Source organism: Lethenteron reissneri, chromosome 45 (assembly GCF_015708825.2).
Source record: "Lethenteron reissneri isolate LAM-NWPU_2019-01 chromosome 45, ASM1570882v1, whole genome shotgun sequence".
Classification (NCBI taxonomy): Eukaryota; Metazoa; Chordata; class Hyperoartia; order Petromyzontiformes; family Petromyzontidae; genus Lethenteron; species Lethenteron reissneri.
The window spans coordinates 8755438-8774284 of NC_083823.1; the positions used below are offsets into that span (position 1 = coordinate 8755438).

General features: G+C 52.7%; 1 protein-coding gene across 1 annotated transcript; it reads right to left on the reverse strand.

Moving 5' to 3' along the window:
- Positions 1 to 1662: 1662 nt before the first annotated feature.
- Positions 1663 to 13814, reverse strand: ADPRHL1 (ADP-ribosylhydrolase like 1). The gene is made up of 7 exons (XM_061570387.1): positions 13434 to 13814; positions 9744 to 9908; positions 9178 to 9303; positions 8915 to 9055; positions 7950 to 8077; positions 4141 to 4273; positions 1663 to 3027 (listed from the first exon to the last, which is right to left on the reverse strand). The coding sequence occupies exons 1-7, from the start codon at positions 13645 to 13647 to the stop codon at positions 2858 to 2860; spliced, it is 1077 nt and encodes a 358-aa protein (XP_061426371.1). The 5' UTR covers positions 13648 to 13814; the 3' UTR covers positions 1663 to 2857.
- Positions 13815 to 18847: the final 5033 nt, after the last annotated feature.

Sequence of the window (18847 nt, forward strand, 5' to 3'; positions counted from 1 at the left end):
AACATTTAGTTAAATTTTAGTAGGGAAAACCCCCCATTGTTGATTGCCTAGATAGAATGGGGTGAGAATGCCGAGTGTATTTTTGCTTCAAGTAATTGGTTTACACACGAACGTGTTTGCAATCTCGTCGGCAATGAGTCGCTGATCCCCAGTGAGTGATGAGCAGTCAATAAACCAGCCTGCGCATGAAAACGTGATTTTTTTTTGCTTGTTAGGCTGCGTTAATCCACAACCCGGATAATCTGTCCATATGTAGTGGGTTCGAATTAGGTGCACACACACACAGCTTGGAGGCAACATTATTTATTAAAACGGTAAGTAATATAACACTGTACATGAGGTGGTGACCACCTTCCTCAACTCACTAACCCTCTGGAACACGACACGACGACCCGGGACTTGAGGACCGATGATGTCTTCACTTCGGAGTTCAACAGCCCCGCTCTGCATCCACACACTGCTTATATCCGCTCCGGCGTGGCCGGCTCCGCCCAGGCCACGCCTCCCTTCCCAGGCCACGCCTCCCCCCACCTCTGGGAAGGTCTGGGTCCCTCCACCACGTGACCCCCCCCCCCCCAGGCACCCCCTTGGGGCCCCCAGCCCTCGTACGGGCTGACACAGTAGTGACGGCCTATGTCACTACACATAGCCAATACAGTAGTTGGCTGTACAATATAGGCTCACAATGTGCTTACACATTGAGACAATTTTCTAACATCTACTGGCACACATTGCAAAATACGCAATAATCAAGATAATTAAGTGATTCATGTTCTTGCTTCTTTCGGTAAAGTCACGTAGAAGGGAAATAATACAATAATAAAAATAAAACAATAATTCTCACGACGTTTCGGCCACAATGCAAGCAGCCGCCCTCAGGTGAAGAACAGGTCTGTCGGAAAGACAGCGTCTGAATGGGCACCACCAGGCTTGGCAGCGTATATTTAAGCTGGGTTGAAGGGAAGGGGTGCCTTGACAAAGGAATTTGCATATCAAGAGGAATTTAGCATATTTATGGGAAATGCAGGTATGGGATTAGTCACTACTTGTGGAATGCGTAGGAGGTGGGGGGGTTCAAAGTCATTATGCCCGTGCATTATGCAGTTTGCAGGATTAGCAGCATCAAAGGGGGAGTAGGGTTAGCAGTAATAGAGGGAAGTGGTATACAGTAGGGATGGGTAGAATAATACATAGTGTAATATTACAATGTATAGTCTAGGGTGGTGTATAGTAATGCAGTATATAATTTAATGTTGGGTTTGTCTATGGCAGTATATAGTACGGGGTAGACCCGTGTGATGTAAGAGAAAAAAGTTTAGCTGGAGACATATTTTTTGCGACATAGAATTGTAATGTATGACTTACTGTTAGTAGCTCAGCTTATTGGAGAGTATATTTAGTATATTGATGATACTGATGTAGTTTATATTTTAGTTTTTTACGTGGTGGTTTAGCTGCTGCAGCTCCTTACTATTAAAATTCCTTTCCGACAGACCTGTTCTTCACCTGAGGACGGCTGCTTGCGTTGTGGCCGAAACGTCGTGAGAATTATTTTAAAATTTTTTATTTTTATTATTTTATTATTTCCCTTCTACGTGACTTTACCGAAAGAACCAAGAAGATGAATCCCTGCAGTCACGAAAGCTTTAAATCTAAATATAATTAAGTGAATTCAAATTTTTATTATAAAGCACTTTGCATATTACACACGAAATTGAAAACATGGTTACAGTGTATGCACTATTAGAGCATGTGAGACACGAGTGGACGCATCGTATGTTCACACCAGATTTTGTTGCTTGGCAGATGGCACATGAGCATATGTTCTATTCAATCCAATTATTTGGCCAAAAACTAACCTTCACTGCCACTGAAGCCAAGGTTAGGTACAGACTTGGCCAGGAGGGTGGCTCTGAGCCAACACTGCTGGGATCCTGGATCCAAGTCCGAGTTATTGTCCGCCCGCGATTAAACTGGGTCCTCCAATGTTTCCAGCTGCTGGTGCCACTCCGATTACCGATGACTGCACACAACGTCAAATCGCTTGGGTGCGATGTGTCAAATTTAGTCAAATTCCCGCTTCGAGAATCAAAAAAGCATTGCTTTTGATTGCCATGCAATTCACGTTGTTCTCTTTATTGTATCGTGCGGGAAAGTCTGCCCCCTGGCGTGGCTACAGATAGCCACGCTAGGGGGCGGACTTCTGCAGAGATTCCTTCTTTGACGGGATCTCTGCAAGAAGTTTGTGACAAAGCCTTCCTGTGGGTTGTTCTCAAACACGCATGATGTGTCGAGGTGAGGGCAGTTGAGTTACTGGCGTGGAGGGAGGGGGTGCCTTGCCCTCACCGCCACTGGTGGCCTAAGCTGACCAGTTGAGGCCCCTTGACACCCACCGTGTGGTAAGTTTACAACAGTATTGAAGCCCCACATGACCTTACGAGTTGAGGCCCCTTGACACCCACCGTGTGGTAAGTTTACAACAGTATTGAAGCCCCACGTGACCTTACGAGTTGGGGCCCCCTTGACACCCACCGTGAGGTAAGTTTTCAACAGTATTGAGAGGCCCCACCTGACCTTACGAGTTGGGGCCCCCTTGACACCCACCGTGTTGTAAGTTTTCAACAGTATTGAGGCCCCACATGACCGATTGCCGCACCCCCTGAGCTGATAATGTCACGCCATTGAGTTTGGCATAAGGGTTCAACTTGTATGACATGCCCCACTCTTGCCCTGCCAGCTCCATGCCAGCTCAGGCGTCCTCCCCCTGTGAATCCGGACGTGAGGGCTCACCCTGTAGGTTGGGCCAGGAGGTGGGTACAGACCCTTGCCCCAAACCACCACCACCACGGTGGCCCCGCTACTGCGGGTCGCGGTCCTTGCTGAGGCTCTTGGCGTGAAGCTTCGCGCCCAGCTCTTCCAGCTCGGCGCGGAACTCGAGCTGCTCGTAGTGGCCTTTCGGGGTTCCCGACATCCCGTACAGCAGCCCGAAGAGACAGCCCGCCACGGCGCCCGTGCTGCTGTTGTAGCCTGTGCGGGGACATCGGATGCGGTGTTGCAGTCTCGTCTCTCGTTCAAGATTCGCCACTCAAATTTCGGGACATTGTGGCTTGCATCAAGTGTGAGTGGCGTGGCTTTTGAGTGTACGGGCCGGGCCCCACACGGGTCACAGATTTAGGAGTTGGGTAATGTTGATGGAGGAAATGAGGGCCCAAATCATGGAACCAGACCCCTTCCAAACCACACTGTGACACTGATAGGTCACATTACTCATTTCAAATAAATATCCTCGGCGTTTATACGGATAAGTTGAGCACCTTACCGCTTTATCAAAATGTAATTGCGTAATCTCTCTCTCTTAACAGCCTGGTGCTGGGGTGGGGCGGCACTGCGATATACACATCCCTCTCGTACAGAAGAACCGCTCTTAACGACGGTCGTTGGCTCCACGAAACCGGTCGTGAAGTGATTTGGTCGTTAAGCGAGTATAGGAAATGCACGGTTAAAGGGTTAATTTACTCCTTTAGGATCGAAAGTTACCCCTTTTCACCAAAAAAAACTACTTTGTAATATTTAAACAATGGATATTAATACGTAAATATACTAACAACATTATAAACACAATTTAAAAATAAACGTGGTTAATCAAAGCATTTTTTTTAATATTTACTGTACCTACAACAGCCTGTCGTTAACAGGGGGAATTGTCGGTATTGTAAATGTGTAATTATAATATGAATAATAAAATAATTGCTAATACTTATTTATTATTACAATAATATTTATAATAATTATAATAATATTTATAATGACATACTGTATTATTAGAATGTTTAGAATAATTATAATATTTATATTAATATTTATAATGACACTGTATTATATAATAATTGTACTATTCATAATGACATCCTGTATCATTATAATATGTATAATAATTATATTTATAATGACATACTGTATTATTATTATGTTTATAATAATTATTCTAATAATATTCATAAAAAATTATAATAATATTTATAATGACATACTGTATCATAATAATATTTATAATGAATATAATACTATTTATACTGACATACTGTATAATAATGATTATAATGAATGGAGGGTTGTTGCTGTGTGTGCGCGCTGTCTCACCGCCGTGGAACATAGCGTGGTCGCACAGCGTGGCCCAGCTGGGCCCCGCGGCCATGAGGGCGTCGTAGGCGATCATGGGCGCGTCGTGGCCCCGCCGGCCCCCGCGGCCCTCCGAGCTCCACTGCTTGTAGGCCTGCTCACGTTACAACAACAACAACAACATCAACAACAACATCAACAACAACAACAAGAACCGACGTTTCGTTGAGGCCTTCCCGCCACCGCCAATGGCTTTAGGACTCGCGTGCCATGAAGGAGCTTCACACGCTCGATGGTGGAGGTCCTTCTCGCCAAGTAAACGATCTAGTAGTAGGTGTTTACCCTTTCAACTGGTACACAAACTGACACCTTTATACAAAAGGCCTTTTGGCGTCATCTGGTCCAACATTAATGGATACTAGGCTCTAAGAAAAGCTGTCTCGAGTGTGGACCAATCAACTTCAAGGACAGTGCATATCATTATCAGAGTTGTTTATTTTTGTTTGCATTTTTACTGCTTGTGTTGTGGTTATTGCAAACATGATGCCTTGTATAAAGGTGTCAGTTTTTGTACCAGTTGAAAGGGTAAAAACCTATTACTATATTTTGCCACTGGTAAAGGAGATGTCTCATAAAGTAAACGATCTGTTTGACGTTCTATCGATTCGATCTGTTTGATGTTTGATTGATATTCCCTTGCACGCGAGCTGGTGTCGCAAAATGCCCTCCCTTGGCTGGCCACTCCGTCATTAGTCTCGACCACTGCCAGAGCTGTCAACCCCTTGTCAGTGCCCTACATTATTGCAGACCAACTCAGACCTTACTGCTCACCCCGTGCCCCTCATAAATCTCAACGTTCATCCTACAAAGTCCCATCACAAGCGAGAAACACAAACATATAGATATTTTTGTTTGGCCCGTATAGAAACGGCTGTATGCCGTATGGACCTGAAAACTCAGTTTCCCTGTACAAGAATACGGGGTGAACCGTGTGGGTTGGCAGCTTTGCACTGTTGGCCATCGTGCCTTGTGGCAAACGTTTACATGCCCAAGGCCACTGTTTTATACATACAATATACTGTATAATGTTCCATATACATTGTGATGTTTACGGCACAAAGCAGAGAAGGCAAAAGGGGCCGTCCATAAATGACGTCACGCGATTTTTGACGATTTTTGACCCCCCCCCCCTAGTCACACGGCGTCACAAAAAGTCAGACCCCCCCCTCAAATATGACGTCACAAAGCTCTGCCCCCCCCCCCCAAAAAAAAACATGCTTCAAATCGCTTTAAACTATTGTCATTGTCGTGCGTATTTAATGTGGCGCTGCACTCTGATGTTGTAGGAGAAAACATTTATTAAAAAGTCTATTTAACTAAGTAGAACGTGTTGTCTATATTTATTTAAAGTTGCGCATTTTGTTGTGACGTCACATTTCTCAAACCCCCCTCGTCACACATCGTCACAAATGTCTGACCACCCCCCCCCCCTCCTAGGTGCGTGACGTCATTTATGGACGGCCCCAAAGAGGAAGGTGGCGAGAGACCGGGCTCGATATTAGACAAAACAAAGTTTGGCTGGCTGGCTGGCGGGCTGGCGGGCTGGCTGGCGGGCTGGCGGGCTGGCTGGCGGGCTGGCGGGCTGGCGGGCTGGCTGGCTGGCGGGCTGGCTGGCGGGCTGGCTGGCGGGCTGGCGGGCGGGCTGGCGGGCTGGCTGGCTGGCTGGCTGGCGGGCTGGCGGGCTGGCTGGCTGGCTGGCGGGCTGGCTGGCTGGCGGGCTGGCTGGCGGGCTGGCGGGCTGGCGGGCTGGCTGGCTGGCTGGCGGGCTGGCTGGCTGGCTGGCTGGCGGGCTGGCTGGCGGGCTGGCGGGCTGGCTGGCTGGCTGGCGGGCTGGCTGGCGGGCTGGCTGGCTGGCGGGCTGGCTGGCGGGCTGGCGGGCTGGCTGGCGGGCGGGCTGGTGGGCTGGCTGGCGGGCTGGCTGGCGGGCTGGCTGGCGGGCTGGGGGAGATGGACGGACACGTCCCGGACACGTGCCGGTCGCCACTGCCGTGTAACAGCGATGGCGGCACGCGCTGCGCTGCTGAGACACTTCGCCGGGAGGTGAATAGTGCACTCAAAAGTTCCAAGCACTGCAACGACTGCGAGCTTGACGTGGGCACCTCGAGGTGGCGCCGTGGCCGGGAACGAAAGTGCTCGGAACGCGTCGCGTTTGTCCAGTTGGGGAGCTCGGTTGGTTCACGAACACGAGGCCGTGAAACGGTCGGGATCTATCTGGGGGGATGTTTAGACTTCACATAGCAGCGATGGCCACTTATAATCCAATTATACTCCACTTATACTCCGCCATTCCCAAGTCAAGGGTCAAATGTCGGATTATCGTAGTAGCAAAAGTAGCTGCATATGCAGTAGCTACATAAGTAGTAGCTACATTTGTAGTAGCTACTACTACAAATGTAGCTACTACACGTGTAGCAGCTACACGTGTCGCTACATGTGTAGCAGCTACACATGTGTGTAAGTTTTGTAACGTGTGGTTGTTTTCCCTCCCGCCAAATTTTATTTGCGAGTCCCAAGTTGGTTGCGTGCGACCGGATCGCTCGTCATGAAAGGGATATAATCGTGTCCTCGTTGATGTTCTATTCTTTTAACTATTTGGCGTCATGTATGTCATTTGGTTGGAACAAGCCTGACCACTAATGAGATACCAAATGTTGAAACTGGTCCACAGTTTTGCTGCCATTAACACAATGGTGATGAAAATGATGTGCTCCCAGAATTCCGTGCAGGTTGACTGGAAGTGTAAAAATACAAACGAGGTTCCATCCCAAGGGAGTTTCCAGGTGAACTATTTTCATACATAAATGACAATTATAATTAGCTGCGATGAACGCGGTGCCCTAAATCATTGTTGACAAAAAAAACTGGTCACAATGCCATCACAATTATTATGGATCACCGCTGATGTGACGGGGAGGGTAGGGACCACGTTTCGTCTGGCCCTGAGGGCATCGGTTGCGCCCTGAGGGCATCAGTTGCACCCTGGGGGCATCGCTTGCACCCTGAGGGCATCGGTTGCGCCCTGGGGGCATCGATTGCACCCTGAGGGCATCGGTTGCGCCCTGAAGGCATCAGTTGCACCCTGAGGGCATCAGTTGCGCCCTGGGGGCATCGGTTGCGCCCTGAGGGCATCAATTGCGCCCTGAGGGCATCGGTTGCACCCTGAGGGCATCAGTTGCACCCTGAGGGCACCAGTTGCGCCCTGGGGGCATCAGTTGCGCCCTGAGGGCATCGGCTGGCAGCGTCAACACCCCCCCCCCCCCCCCCCACAGACGTGTTACAAAACAGAGGAGGCACGGTGACCGCGAGAGGTCACCTGGGGTAGGGTTACCCGGCAAGCGAGCCGACACACGCCGGTCACTGGGCGACACGCGGCTGTATTGGAAAACACGTGCGCGTTCGTGCGCGTGTGTGTGTGCGCGTGTGTGCGTGTGTGTGCGCGTGTGTGCGTGTGTGTGCGCGTGTGTGCGTGTGTGTGCGTGTGCGTGCGTGTGCTTGCGCGTTCGTGCGCGGGTGTGCGTGCACGTGCGTGCGTGTATGCGCGTGCGTGCGTGTGTGTGCGTGCGTGTGTGTGCGTGCGCGTGTGTTTGTGAGTATCCGCAGGGTGGACTGGTGAGAGCGGCACTGTTTCTGGGCGCATTGGCACCGGTGTCGCCGAGTTGTGGCGGGCGTCAGACCGGAGGACCGGTGCCACGCCCGGCGGTGCCGCGAGTTTCATTCTCGGCCACGGCTACAAGGAGTGGAACCCCTAAAACGAGAGCAACGCGTGGTACCTGGTCGCGAGCCTGCGTGTCGTAGTTGCTGGGGAAATGCGGCGAGTCCTGCCCCTCCGCGCCGATGCCGCGCTCCTCCAGGTACGACAGCCACTTGGTCTCGAAGTAGAACCAGTTCTCGTGGTATTCTGCAGCGCCAGCAGCGCCGATTCACCCGAACGAGCGATAACGAGAAATGCACGTGAAGACTTACAGCCCCGATGTCAATCTGCTGCTGGATGAAGCCCCCCCCCCCCCCATCACACATCCGCAGTCTTCGCCGTTGTGGGGCTTGGTTAGAGCAGGTGGGTAAAGAGGACCCGGAACGGTTTCAGATATTGCTCACCACTGTTAGCCCTTACCGGGAATCGAACTCAGGCTGCCAGGGTTTGTACCCCCGTGTGCTAGCCACTGCTGACGCCACTTACGCACACGATTTACTTACATTCTAAATAATTGTCTTATTATTTTAAATACCGAAACTCTGTCTTTTTTCACATGCACTTTAATTCGGAAATATTCATATCATAAGCACTGCATGTTTGGTCTTGTGTGATATACACGCCAGGACTGACCAGCGTAGTACGGTCAAATCACTCCTACAAGTCACATGGTGTGGTAAGCCCTCATCCAGCAGTGAATTGACACATTCTCATACATGCTAAATTCCTCTTGATATGCAAATTATTTTGTCAAGGCGCCCTTCCCCCCTTCCAACCCAGCTTAAATATACGCTCCAGGCCTGGTGGTGTTTCATTCAGACGCTGTCTTCCCGACAGACCTGGTCTTCACCTAAGGACGGCTGCTTGCGTTGTGGCCGAAACGTCGTGAGAATTATTTTATTATGTTTTCTTTTTATTATTGTATTACTTCCCTTCTACGTGACTTTACCGAAAGAACCAATCATTTATTTCTACCACAAGCATTCATGGGCACCGCAGGCAGGCAGGTGGTGGTGACGCAACACCCCGCTCGCCGGCACGTACCGGACATGTGCCGCACCTTCCTGCGGCAGTACTCCTCCGCCAGCGGCACGGTGGCGAGCATGTCGCGCCCCCAGCGCGCCAGCGGCTTCCCCTGCACGGCGTACGAGGCGAAGAGCGCCGTGCACAGCGAGCCCAGGAACCCTGCCCACGCAACCGCGGGGACACGCGCGCGTCGGCTCGGCCGCTGGGATCGCACCGCCAACTTTGGCGACAGGCGAAAAGCGCGCCGCCGCTCGGCCGTGTCGGACGGGGGGAGCCTTTACCCGTGGGGTGGTTGTGGGTCATGCGGCCGCACTCGATGCTGACCTCCACCAGGGTCTCCTCCTGCTCGGGGCGCGGGAAGCGAAGGCCGATGCACATGGCCTTGGTGGCCGCTCCAAAGCCCGTGCCTGGACACACGCGCGCGGCGACCCGGTGATCGTTGACGCGGGAACCCTTTTTCCACTGGCACCATCCGAGCCGAGCCAGTGTGGGGCACCTCATGGCCATTCTTGCCAAGCTGAGCCAGAATCAAACTGATTCCTTGTTCTGGCTCGGGGCCAAATAGGGCCAGGGGTGAGCCTATGACTGGGTCGGAGCGTGTAATCTCGGTCGATACTCTTTGAGGGCTGCCGCGTCCGTCACCTACACGTCAACTCGTTCATTGTGTGTGACGTCAGTGGTACGGCTCGCTTTCGGCAGTGGAAAAAGCAGTGTGGCGCCTGCTGAGCCGCCCGTGCCTGCTCTGCACGGCCCTGGCGCAGCTCGGTTTGCGCAGTGGGAAAGAGGCGAGCCCGTGCCGTGGGGCCTGCGAGCGTCGTAGACTTTGCGGTCCTGCAGCTGCGCTCACCTTTCTCGTTGAAGGGGATGTGCCAGGCGAGCTGCGGGTTTTTGGGGCGGAGGAACGAGCAGCCCTCGATGGTGGCCGGGTCCGGGCAGCGGTCGAGGATTCTGTCGGCGCCCGTCACGTACTGGCGCGACATCTCCTGGAAGAGCTCGCCCAGCGAGTGGTACGCTGCGCACGCGGGCACGAGGTTCACGCTCGGCCACAGTCAACCACGTCGCTCAACCGCGTCACTTAGCCACAGGCAATCGTGTCATTCAACCGTAGTCGACAACGGTCCATCGCATCACTCGACCACTGAGGTTAACCACGGTCATACCAGTTGCAACTCCACCTTGAAACACTCCACCCCACACAGTACTCTGCTATTAATGTCGGGGCCTATTTAAAAATCTTGAAATTTCAGGTCGCCCCTCGACAAATTCAGGTCACCCCCCCTCCCCCACCGCTGCCCCTTGGGAAGTTTCTAGATCCTTCTCTGCTCCACTACACAGCACTCACACCTGTCCCACCCGGACGCCTCCCTCTCTCCAGCGCGATGCGTCACATCGGCGAAAGCCAAGATTGCGAACCCGTCCACGGTGGCGCTGGGCTGACGGTAACGATGCTCACATTACGGCAAATTAGGGGAAGGGGGTCGAGGTGGGGGGGGGGGGGCAGGGGAGGTGCTGACAAAGGAGAGGGAATCTCATCAGCCACGCAAGGACTTCCCGAGCGGCATGGGGCAGCTCCAGAAATATCGGCTGCCCCGTGTGTGCGAGTCCCGGGCGAGTGCCCTTTAAAATCGCGAGCCACCGCCCCGAGCAGCCGGAAACTCACGGTCTCCACCCACGGTTTCTCATCACGAACAGACCCCACGCGAATAGTCGCTTGTTTACAAGTGTTTCTCGTCGGCTATGATGGTGACGGTCTCGCGTCAAGCTGTGTGTGTTGTGGGGATAGCTTGATTCGTTAAGTGGGGGCCAGGACGGGTACATGTGGAACTTAGCCCTGATCGGGAATGGAACTCGGTCGTCGGGTTCATAACGCAGTGTACTAACCAGTGTGCCACCATTCCATCCCTGTCATACTTAAAAATAGTTTTTTTATAGGATCCTGCTTTGGAGAGGCCTCCCTCTCTCCTCTCTTCTCCTCTGTCCGCACGCTTCGCTCAGGCAGCCAAAAATCAACCTCCGAACTTTGGGAGGATCACTCCTCCTCTGCTGCACATTTTAATGTCAATGTATTTGACGCAACATTGCGTTGTGCGATGTTCCCGATGTATTCTGCACCGCCAGTTGTTTTTCCCTGATTTCTATTTTGTTTCATTAATTGTATTTTTTCTTGCGTCTTCTTTTGCTTTTGTCATTTGGTTTTTGGTGACCCGAGTCACTCTCGCGATCTATCCTCGTCTCTCGAGTTCTCGACTGGTGAAACAAAATCAACTTGAAACTTGAACTCCGGTCTGGAATTCCCTTCTCCCCATTTGCCCACGCTGTTGATTCCCTCCCTCTCCTCTCAAAGGTCTAGAATGACGACCTTCCTTCACTCCTCTGCCGTTGACTGACCGCTGTAACACTCACCATAAGTTTTCCGACCCATTTACCAATCGCCCTTCGGTTCTCCTGGTTGTGTAAACCGTCCGCGTTGTTGCCGCCTCGGTCATCGGCGCATCGCGATTCGCCGTCCGCGCGGGGCGACGATAATTGAGACGGATTGTGCACGTGGGGTGATGACCACGGCGCCCGCTCTGCGCACCTCGCGTTCTTGTTTTGTTTCCTTTGTCTGAAAGTTCCGTGAGTGTTTATGGCCAGCGAGTGCCCTCTAGAGAGTCACGAGATGCTTGGGCATTATTATCATTATCATTATTCCACTTGTTTACTCACTAAAGCCTCACCGAGTCTCAAGACGTCTGAGTCGTCTACAGGAAAGTGCCGCTACGTTTTTTTTTTTCCCACAGAAGGGGGGTGATGTTGCTGCTGCTGTGTGTGATCCCAATTGAGTAATTTGCAGGTATTTGTTTTTATTAGAAACACCAGTTACATTGCATAAAGGGTTTTCTTCAGGCTCTGTGACAAGCCCAGCCCTTTTTTAAATCCACTGCTGGATGAAGGCCTCCCGTGCCGCGACAAGGTCGGGGAGATAATTTAACCATTCCTTACACCCATGCTGGTCAGTGGCGGCTCGGTGAAGGCGGGGAGAATAGACAGGGAAGCGTAGAAGTACAGCACAACATTGCATTGTGCTGCACCGCCCCGACAAAGTCAAGTTATTGTGATAAACAAAGCGCGTGCCCAAAGGTGCATCGCGAGGGGAGTCGAGTTCATCTCCGGTGCTCGAGTGACAGAGTCCGCCTGAAGGTCACGTTTGGCTCTTGGCGTTTGGCGACGTGTCCCTGCAGGGGCAAACGGTTAGGGCACATTCGCTCGTGTTTCCCAACTCGAGGGAGTTGGGGCGAGGTCCCGTGCTCGGCCACGCGTCTAACACAGCTTGCCCATCTGAATGTTGCACGCAGGAAGTTTCGTGCACAGCCACGTGAGAGCGTGTCGAGACAATTGTCTCGATTCATCTTCTTGGTTCTTTCGGTAAAGTCACGTAGAATGGAAATAATAAAATAATAAAAATAAAGCATAATCAAATAATTCTCACGACGTTATGTTTTATTTGTATTTATTTTTTATTTCCTTTCTACGTGACTTTACCGAAAGAACCAAGAATATGAATCCCTGCAGTCACGAAAGCTTTAAATCGAAATGGTCTCGATGTTTCGAGGCGGGCGTGGGCTGCCAAATGTCCGCAGCCACGATCTATCCGCCACTCCGATGAAGCGCGCAACCGTGAGAACGTTTAACCGGCAAAAAAAAAAAAAAATTGGGCAAACAAAATGGATGAGCCGTTTGTAAAGTACGGGGAAGATGGAAAAATTGTCACAGTGCCACGCGCGGGGAACTTTAATCCGTGCGGATACGTAGTGAGCAAGGCACTTGCCACGCGCGGTCAGACACACCCTTGCATACTTTCCTACTGCTGTTGGTTCTGTTGCTGCTGCTGCTAAGGTTACATGAACCGTTCTATTGTGAGGGAATTCATGCAGCCCTGCCCAGTCCTTGGCAGATGAGGAAATTGGTCAACTCTTGCTTGCAAAATTAAGGCCCCTTTATTAAAATTCCTCAAAATTGGCCAGGTAGCTTAAATAGGTCATATTCCTGAGGTGGCACCGCTGTGATCCTGGGTCTGAATCCAGGCACCTGCCTGTGATTAACCTTTCTCTGAGCGCACCAAAGTTCTCACCTCTCAGAGCTCAGCCCAGTCTGCAAACCCTCTTTTTCCTCTGGGCTTGTGGGTTTCCCCACTTGGTGCAAACACTGTCTGGCTGCGTGACTTAAAATGTAAAGTTTTAAAGGTGGAATTATTAAAGCAGATAAATTTGTGTGGCCATTTTTATGGTAAACGTCTTAACGAATTTTTGGTCAGCCAGCCTTATTCGATAAACCACAGTTTTACACGGAACGTCTTTCATTTAGAATAAAGTGCAAAGGAAATGTAAACAACCTGGTGCAGATTATGATGACCCCCTAACCCACCGCCACAACAACCGCCACAACCACCGCCGCCACAACCACCGCCGCCAAAACCACCACTGGCAAACCACCCCAGCACCCTGGCAACCACCACCACCAGCATCAGCATCATCATCATCAGCGCGGTGCCACTCACACGAGACGAGCGCCTTGGCCGTGGCCATGTGCATCACGGTGTCGTCGCTCACGGGCCACGACTCAGGCGTGAGCACCAGCGCCGAGAGGCCGCCCAGCTCCAGCAGCTCGCGCTGGATCTCGCCTCCCGACAGCGAGTGCTCCCACGAGAACTTGCGGTAGCCCAGCGCGTCGCCCACGCCGCCCAGCACCATCGCCGCCTGGTAGCGCTCCATGGAGCCGGGGTCGCGCGGAGGAGCCGAGCGGAGCGGTGAAGACGCGGGCTGAAAGGGCCGAGAGCGAGTCGCACGCGCAGGAGGAGAGGACGCACGGAGGGAGAAGGCTGCGTGTGGATGCGCTGCCGAGACGATGTGCTCCAGGGGTTTGCCAGGAGCAGGCGGTGCATCCCTTATCGGGAGGCTCTCGTGGAGGCTCGGAAGACAAGGGGGGGGGGGGGGGCGGCGTGGGAGGGACGCCAACGCCGCAGGTTCACAAGGCAGGGCGTGGAGCGGAGCGGGATTAAAATAGCCGCGCGATTGGGGAGTGGGGCGGGTGGGGTGGGTGGGGATGAGGGTGGCACTCATTAGGACGGCTTTAATTACATTCTGCCAAACGTCCTCAGTGTGTGTGTCTCTCGCCACCACTCTCACTCGCTCGCTCACTCGGAGTGGGCCCGTATGGATACTCCCCCCCCGACCCCCCCTTGTCCCGGTGGAGGGTTAGTGTTGGTGGGGTTAGTGATGGTGGGGTTGGTGTTGGTGGGGTTAGTGTTGGTGGGGTTAGTGTTGGTGGGGTTAGTGATGGTGGGGTTAGTGATGGTGGGGTTAGTGATGGTGGGGTTAGTGATGGTGGGGTTAGTGATGGTGGGGTTAGTGCTGGTGGGGTTAGTGTTGGTGGGGTTAGTGATGGTGGGGTTAGTGTTGGTGGGGTTAGTGATGGTGGGGTTAGTGTTGGTGGGGTTAGTGTTGGTGGGGTTAGTGATGGTGGGGTTAGTGATGGTGGGGTTAGTGATGGTGGGGTTAGTGCTGGTGGGGTTAGTGTTGGTGGGGTTAGTGATGGTGGGGTTAGTGTTGGTGGGGTTAGTGTTGGTGGGGTTAGTGTTGGTGGGGTTAGTGATGGTGGGGTTAGTGTTGGTGGGGTTAGTGATGGTGGGGTTAGTGATGGTGGGGTTAGTGTGGTGGGGTTAGTGTTGGTGGGGTTAGTGATGGTGGGGTTAGTGCTGGTGGGGTTAGTGTTGGTGGGGTTAGTGATGGTGGGGTTAGTGCTGGTGGGGTTAGTGTTGGTGGGGTTAGTGATGGTGGGGTTAGTGTTGGTGGGGTTAGTGTTGGTGGGGTTAGTGTTGGTGGGGTTAGTGATGGTGGGGTTAGTGTTGGTGGGTTAGTGATGGTGGGGTTAGTGATTGGTGGGGTTAGTGCTGGTGGGGTTAGTGATGGTGGGGTTAGTGATGGTGGGGTTAGTGATGGTGGGGTTAGTGATGGTGGGGTTAGTGATGGTGGGGTTAGTGATGGTGGGGTTAGTGATGGTGGGGTAGTGATGGTGGGGATAGTGTTGGTGGGGTTGGTGATGGTGGGGTTAGTGTTGGTGGGGTTAGTGTTGGTGGGGTTAGTGTTGGTGGGGTTAGTGGGGTTTGTGATGGTGGGGTTAGTGTTGGTGGGGTTAGTGTTGGTGGGGTTAGTGGGGTTAGTGTTGGTGGGGTTAGTGATGGTGGGGTTAGTGATGGTGGGGTTAGTGTTGGTGGGGTTAGTGATGGTGGGGTTAGTGTTGGTGGGGTTAGTGGGGTTAGTGTTGGTGGGGTAGTGATGGTGGGGTTAGTGTTGGTGGGGTTAGTGTTGGTGGGGTTAGTGTTGGTGGGGTTAGTGTTGGTGGGGTTAGTGATGGTGGGGTTAGTGTTGGTGGGGTTAGTGATGGTGGGGTTAGTGTTGGTGGGGTTAGTGGGGTTAGTGTTGGTGGGGTTAGTGATGGTGGGGGTAGTGTTGGTGGGGTTAGTGATGGTGGGGTTAGTGTTGGTGGGGTTAGTGATGGTGGGGTTAGTGGGGTTAGTGATGGTGGGGTTAGTGTTGGTGGGGTTAGTGTTGGTGGGGTTAGTGTTGGTGGGGTTAGTGATGGTGGGGTTAGTGATGGTGGGATTAGTGTTGGTGGGGTTAGTGTTGGTGGGGTTAGTGGAGTTAGTGATGGTGGGGTTAGTGTTGGTGGGGTTAGTGTTGGTGGGGTTAGTGTTGGTGGGGTTAGTGATGGTGGGGTTAGTGTTGGTGGGGTTAGTGATGGTGGGGTTAGTGTTGGTGGGGTTAGTGATGGTGGGGTTAGTGGGGTTAGTGATGGTGGGGTTAGTGTTGGTGGGGTTAGTGTTGGTGGGGTTAGTGATGGTGGGGTTAGTGTTGGTGGGGTTAGTGATGGTGGGGTTAGTGTTGGTGGGGTTAGTGATGGTGGGGTTTGTGATGGTGGGGTTAGTGTTGGTGGGGTTAGTGATGGTGGGGTTAGTGATGGTGGGGTTAGTGATGGTGGGGTTAGTGATGGTGGGGTTAGTGATGGTGGGGTTAGTGTTGGTGGGGTTAGTGATGGTGGGGTTAGTGATGGTGGGGTTAGTGATGGTGGGGTTAGTGATGGTGGGGTCAGTGTTGGTGCAGGCTCCTGGATGACCTCATGCTGCCCCGAGTCCACCCCCCCCCCCCAAGTTCATCATTCACTGTCAGCAGATGATGTAAACACAGTGGCATACTTGTCAACCCCACTCATTTTCAAAGCTTGCCGTACAGCTGCATAGCAACGTTCAGAAAGTCGGCGTGTGTGTTTGTGTTTGTGTGCGCGCAGCAAAATGGTTGAACACGTGGGCAGCCTACGGCTGAAATGGGTCCCGTTGACCAGCAAGCGGTGGTGACGGCGCGCGTGCCCAGCGAGCAGCTGTAGCAACAGAAGAGAAATATCCCCTGCCCCCCTGAGCGCCACTCTCCTCGGCCTCCTCGGTGCCGTGGGGTGCAGTGTTACTCTCACAGAGGCGGAGCCCGTGTCAGTCGAATTCGGTGCAAATATGGGGCACCGATGCCAGGGCATTACGGTGGCCCAACTTGATTTGGTAGCGTTTTGTCCGCGGGAAGCGCCACGTGAACGCCGAGTGAATGTCTTGGGTGCAGCAGACGGAGAGGTATACAGGGACCCAGAGAGACGAGGACAGTCCCAGATAGATAGGGAGGGCGGGACCCAGCGACAGAGAGACAGACGGATTCAAACCAGAGAGACGCGCAGATTGAGAGAGTTGGAAAAAAAGGACGGACCCTGAAACAGCCGTGGAGACGTCAAGGGAGTCTGAGAAAGACGGGATACACGCAAGAGGCGGACAGGGACAGACACAGCGAGACGGAGGCATGGTTTGTGTTTCTCAGAGCGTCTACGCTGCCCATGCCAATTCTAATCGGTCAACAGGTGGAAAGAGCGATCACCAGTCCCCTTCTCCACTTCCCTGTGACCCCCCGCGGCGCACGAGGGGTGTCGGACGTCTCGTCCCCCCACACACGGGCCCCCAGCCTGGCCGGAGGTGTTTGTGAAGCAGCTATCTCGAGTGAGGAGGAGGCTGTCCGTCACGAGTGCTGCCATGCCGAGCCCAGCAGAAATGCCGGGGTTCTGATTGAGCTCGGTGATTTCGCTGTGTCCAGTGTTGCAGGAGTGTCGTTTATTATCAGGGCCACGTGCCAAATGTTTTGCGTGCGCACACATCGTTTAAGAGCAACATCGTCCAGCAATCTGTCACTCCACTGGTGCATGAAGGGCCCCCCACGTTGTGTCGATCATTGGGATTGTTTGACCATACTTCACTATGCCGGTCAGTGTCGGTTGGTGAAGGTGGCACCAAGGACTACTTCAAATGTTACTTTCCACTAGGTCTTGGCCGTGAATGTTGGAACTCGGGTTGCTGGGTTCGTCGTGCAGTGCGCTAAGCCATGATCCTCGTAGGCTATCCACCAAATCTCATCAGATCTCCCAAGCTAAGCAAGCGCGAGCCTGGCTATTACTTGCATGGGTGACCATCAAGGCTTGCCATGTGCTGTATGCCTGGGGCTGTGATGTGGCCAGGAGATGGCAGGATTTTGTTTCTCCATTTGTTTGGTGTGTTTCCTCCCACGTGAAGCCAAATTGGTCATTAATGGGCTTGGTCAAGCATCCCAATGTAGCAGAACCCTCCAAACAAAGTCTGGGTACTCGGGTAGGCTGTATTGATTGGGTAACTATATCGGCACGAGCTTTTTTTGCCCGTCCAAGGACGGGTGTATATTGCAGTAAATCTGGAATATTCAATAGAAAAATTGTTCAGCTCCTTAATGAGGGGGGTTGCCCCATGTGGAGTGACGTCACCCGCTCATGGTTATTGGGGAGGGGTGCGGCATGTGGAGTGACGTCACCCGCTCATGATTATTAATGAGGGAGGGGTGCGGCTTGTGGAGTGCGCGACCTTCTTGTGCGTTCGTGTGAATTTCCACTTGGGCATGAATATTAATGAAGGGGGGGGGGGGGCTCTTTTGCAGTGACGTCACGCACGGATGTAGCACTGTGCTGTGTAGATTTATTTTTTACCGTCACTTTCTGTAAAGAAACGTCATATTTGAAGCGACTTTGCGTAATACATTATTTCATTCAGCTCGACCTTCCTCTGCGTTCGTGTACAAATCCACCCGCTCATGAATATTAATGATGGGGGTGGGCCTCGTGTGTAGTGACGTTACGCGCGGGACAGACAGACATTTAACACATTCCTGCGGAGGGAGCTGGTAGGAACGGAGGGAGCTGGTAGGAACGTTAGGTTGGCTCGGTCAATGGCCAGGGTCAACGGCGGCGTGGTGTATTCCGCAAATATGCCCGACTGTGAGGGCGGGCACAAGCCGGCGTGAGTAGGTTAAACGTTGAGTTTTATAAGGGCACCATGGGGTGACCAGCCCCTCCCTCCCCACCCAGCCCCACCCCTCCCACCCTCCCTACCCAGCCCCTCCCCACCCTCCCCTCCCCACCCAGCCCCTCCCCACACTCCCCTCCCACCCCCCACCCAGCCCCACCCTCCCCACCCTGCCCCTCCCTCCCCACCCAGCCCCTCCCTGCACGACGGACGGACTGACACAATAATCCCCTGTGGGCTGGTGTAACCAGGAGGTTCCAAACAGTATTGGTGATTCTAGTCGGTAATGATCGTTAAAATATTCGGACGTTACATCAAGGACTCGGTCTTCATTCTCGCGTCATAACAACAAAGAGAGAGACATCGACAACAACACTGACGTCAATTGAGCTTTTTTTATATAAATACATGGGTCAGTGTTTCGTATAATTCCACACACACTTGACATCGGGTCATCATCCGCATGCTATTGTACAGGGCAGCCGTTACTACTGCGCGACAACGCCTTCGCGTGTTCCTCCTCCTGCGTCCGCTGTGAGAAGACGCGTGGAACGCAC

Excerpts from the sequence above, each read along its gene's own strand:
- ADPRHL1 (XM_061570387.1), bottom strand. The coding sequence starts at position 13,647 with ATGGAGCGCTACCAGGCGGCGATGGTGCTGGGCGGCGTGGGCGACGCG. Across the intron at positions 9,304-9,743 it reads CATCCCCTTCAACGAGAAAG|GCACGGGCTTTGGAGCGGCC; the intron begins GTGAGCGCAGCT and ends GCGTGTGTCCAG. Across the intron at positions 4,274-7,949 it reads ACACGCAGGCTCGCGACCAG|GCCTACAAGCAGTGGAGCTC; the intron begins GTACCACGCGTT and ends TAACGTGAGCAG.